The following is a 3180-nucleotide window of genomic DNA, read 5'->3' as shown; positions in this document are numbered from 1 at the left end:
AGAGAGACTGAAAGGAGTGAAAAGGGGAAAGGGCATGCACACTTTTACCAAGTCATGTCTGCAGTGATTGAAATGAACAAATAATATTTGTTTTGCTTCCACCACCACTGTATTACTCCTCTTTTAGCCAATAAAAAAACCTATAAACCTCTTAAGGACCACCATCAGCCCTCTCCTGCACATCGTTATTCCCTCTGTTACAATTAAATCCCTTTACTGTATAGCCATGTCTGCTATCACTCTCTCCACATTTTACACTCCCCCACACCCTTCCACTTCTCAGCATCTTCTCATTCATCTAGCCCATGTGTCTCCATCCACCTCCATCCTCATGCTACAGTACTCAGTTGCTCATTTCTGTCATTTTACCCATAACCTTCCCTTTACTCTGTCTTTGTTCGAATATATTTCCTCTCTACCTCCCCCTCCACATATAGTTCTCACCATCTCCCACCAGCTGCAGTAGGGCCAAGTCAAGAGGACGTTTCCAGCGTGAGTTTTTGTGCAGGGCGATACCGTAGCCTGTGGTGGCAAAAACCTTCCCCGAGCCTATGGTCATCACCTTGGAAAAAAGGACAATGTGAAGATATTTTAAAAAATGACCAAGAGGCAAACATATTTGTCAGATCCACAGTGCCTATGTGGGTTAATCCTCACCTTACAACCTTCGTCCTTCCTGGCCATATAGTTCAGTACTGCAGCATCATAAATAAAAGCATCCAGTTTTCTGTAAATAGATCAGGGGGGAATTCATTCATCATTTAAGGGCAGAGAGGGAGCAGATGGATGCAGAGACTGACTGAGGCAGGGGAGGAGGTATAAAGGTGGATCTTGGCGATGTACCTGGGATGAGAGTTGGGGAGCAAAAATATACTGCAGAGAGGTGCACAGAATGATAAAGGGAACATGAAAAGTTAAACCATAACACAAAAGGGGAGGAAAGGTGGAATAGTAAAGCAGGTTTGGCAGAAAGAGTAAAAACACAAGGAGGATAAAATAAGGCAAAGATCAGGGAAAGATGTGTGAGTAAGAGGGAGTAGTAAGGTGGTGGTGGTGGTGCTGGGGATTTATGCAGTGTGAAGAGCGCAGTGACAGGGGAAGAGAGGAGGATCACACTTCAGAGGGAAAAGACACGGGATAGAGCCAGAGAGGATTATAAAGTTTAAATACAGACACACCAAGAAAGCACACTGGTAGGGGAAGAATGGACCAAAAAAGTGAAGGAGAAAGGAAAGAAATGGTAAGCAGATGAGGAGTGAGAGGAAGGGAGAGATAAGCACTAATGACCAGGGAAAAAACCACAGCAGGAGAAGAGCAGGAGTTTCTCACTTCTGTGCAAGTTAACAATAAATGATAATTCTGGTGTCAAAGCAACAGGGAGGGGGGACTGATGACAGCGGCTCAGAATAAAGTAAACTGGGATTATTCGACATATGACAGGTGATAGAGATTCCACTAGAAAACGAAGCGGAAAATGCAGTTTGCACTTTGTGGGTGGGTGGAGATGGCATGTGAAGGTGGAGAGAGAGTAAAGGTGGAAGAATCTGTGCAGGGAAGTAGGAGGTGCGACAAAAGATGTGAAATGTTAGTCACAGTCGAAAAGAATGCCACCGTGTATGATGGTCTACTAGTGCCAGAGTGAGAACATTACAAACTTGCAACAAAGAATGACAGACTCTGCCGTCAACAAAAATATTAATAACCTTAGTAATTAGATAGATTTTCATCACAGTGGGAAGTAAAAGGCTTTGTTGGACATTGTGGGCAGACTGCTCTGTCATCTACAGTTTAAAATCCAAGAATGATTTTTTAATTTCATTTTAAGCAAACACAGATGGTAAGTCATATAAGTGCTCAAAGGATCGGACATTTCAGCATCTACTGGGCAGCTTTGGTTAAGAAAGACTGAAAGAAAGACCAGATGGAGCGCAAGGTGAGATTCTTGTCCATTATCAAATATCTGATTACAACTGGGCCAGTATTCTTAGTAGAATAATTTTAGTACTTGTCTTAAATGGGAATGTTTAATCTGAAGAGAAAGACAAAATTACTTGATCTTGCTTATTTTGTGATATATTTCATTTGCACACTTTACTGATGTGGGCACCTTATCCTGTAAACAACAGGAAAAAGATTTAAGTAGCCAATTCTATATTAAATTATTATTTAAATTGTTAGGTTATCACAACAGGACTTTTTATTTATTTATTGGTGTTTTGTTGTTGTTGTTTGGCAAGTGCAATTTCATTGCTTCTATTTCAATTTCCCCTTTGTACAGCGACCTACTGTACGAAATCCACTTTCTGTAAAAATCATTAAAGAATCCTGATTTGTTTTTGATTTTGTCTGAAGGCACTGTGTTAAGTTGGCTTTTTAATGGGTAAATTCTTGTTTTGGTGAGCTTTATTAAAAAATAATGGATGGCAAGACAGGATATCATACTAGCACATTTTTTAGAGTAAATTTGGTCTTTCTGAAATGTTGTTTTACCTTGCACATCTTTACTTAAAAATGAATTATCTGAGTATATTGATTGTAGTTGTATTGCAATGCATTGTAATTGTCTTGCAATGCTATAAAATGATTTTATGCCTCAAGCAATGTAGTTCAGAGAAAAGTTTAAACAATCTGAACAACTTGCTTAATTTCATAAACAAGCATGCTTGAGCAAAAACTCAGCTACTTAAAAAAAAAAGGCAAGAAGTGTAGAAACATATGTAACTGAGAGGGAATACATGAACTTGTGTTGTGGCAGACAGACCCGGTCTTGAGGTTGATTATGGCATCCTCCACTCCTTTCTGGTTGTAGTTGCCCATGTACTGGTGCATGTCTGGGTAGTTGGAGCGGATATTTTTTTCTGTGCTCCCATTGGGCACCGTGCCAAACTTCAAAGGTGGGTACTGCACCTCGGGATGCTGAAACTAGCAAAGGGAGGCGAGGGTGGGAGACGGAAGGGGCATGAGACACATCAGGCTGTGCACCAATCTGTCTGACCTATTTCTGTCCACTTTCCAGACTAACCTACAACAGTCCATGCACAGTCAATTCTTAGAGCGGTTGGCATAAAGTAGAACTGTCTTCTAAGTATTCAAGAACTGTAGCAATTGAGTTATGTTAAATGAGGTTTTATTCATTTCTAAATTCTTGTACTTTAATCAATTTAACATTCAAATGCATAG

The 3180-nt window shown here is 40.3% G+C and overlaps 1 protein-coding gene across 1 annotated transcript in view; it reads right to left on the bottom strand.

Moving 5' to 3' along the window:
• grin2db (glutamate receptor, ionotropic, N-methyl D-aspartate 2D, b) overlaps positions 1–3180 on the bottom strand; it is a 55628-nt gene that overhangs the window by 8294 nt on the left and 44154 nt on the right. Inside the window, exons 12-14 of the mRNA XM_020617588.1 lie at positions 2762–2924; positions 658–727; positions 445–562 (exon numbers count right to left, since the gene is read on the bottom strand). Coding sequence (XP_020473244.1) covers positions 445–562; positions 658–727; positions 2762–2924 — 351 coding nt within the window. The remainder of the gene's footprint in view (positions 1–444; positions 563–657; positions 728–2761; positions 2925–3180) is intronic.

The sequence above is a fragment of the Monopterus albus genome, unplaced genomic scaffold (assembly GCF_001952655.1).
Source record: "Monopterus albus unplaced genomic scaffold, M_albus_1.0 scaffold192.1, whole genome shotgun sequence".
NCBI lineage: Eukaryota > Metazoa > Chordata > Actinopteri > Synbranchiformes > Synbranchidae > Monopterus > Monopterus albus.
Note: the sequence above shows the minus strand (reverse complement) of the source record. Positions and strands in the feature narration are given on the sequence as shown.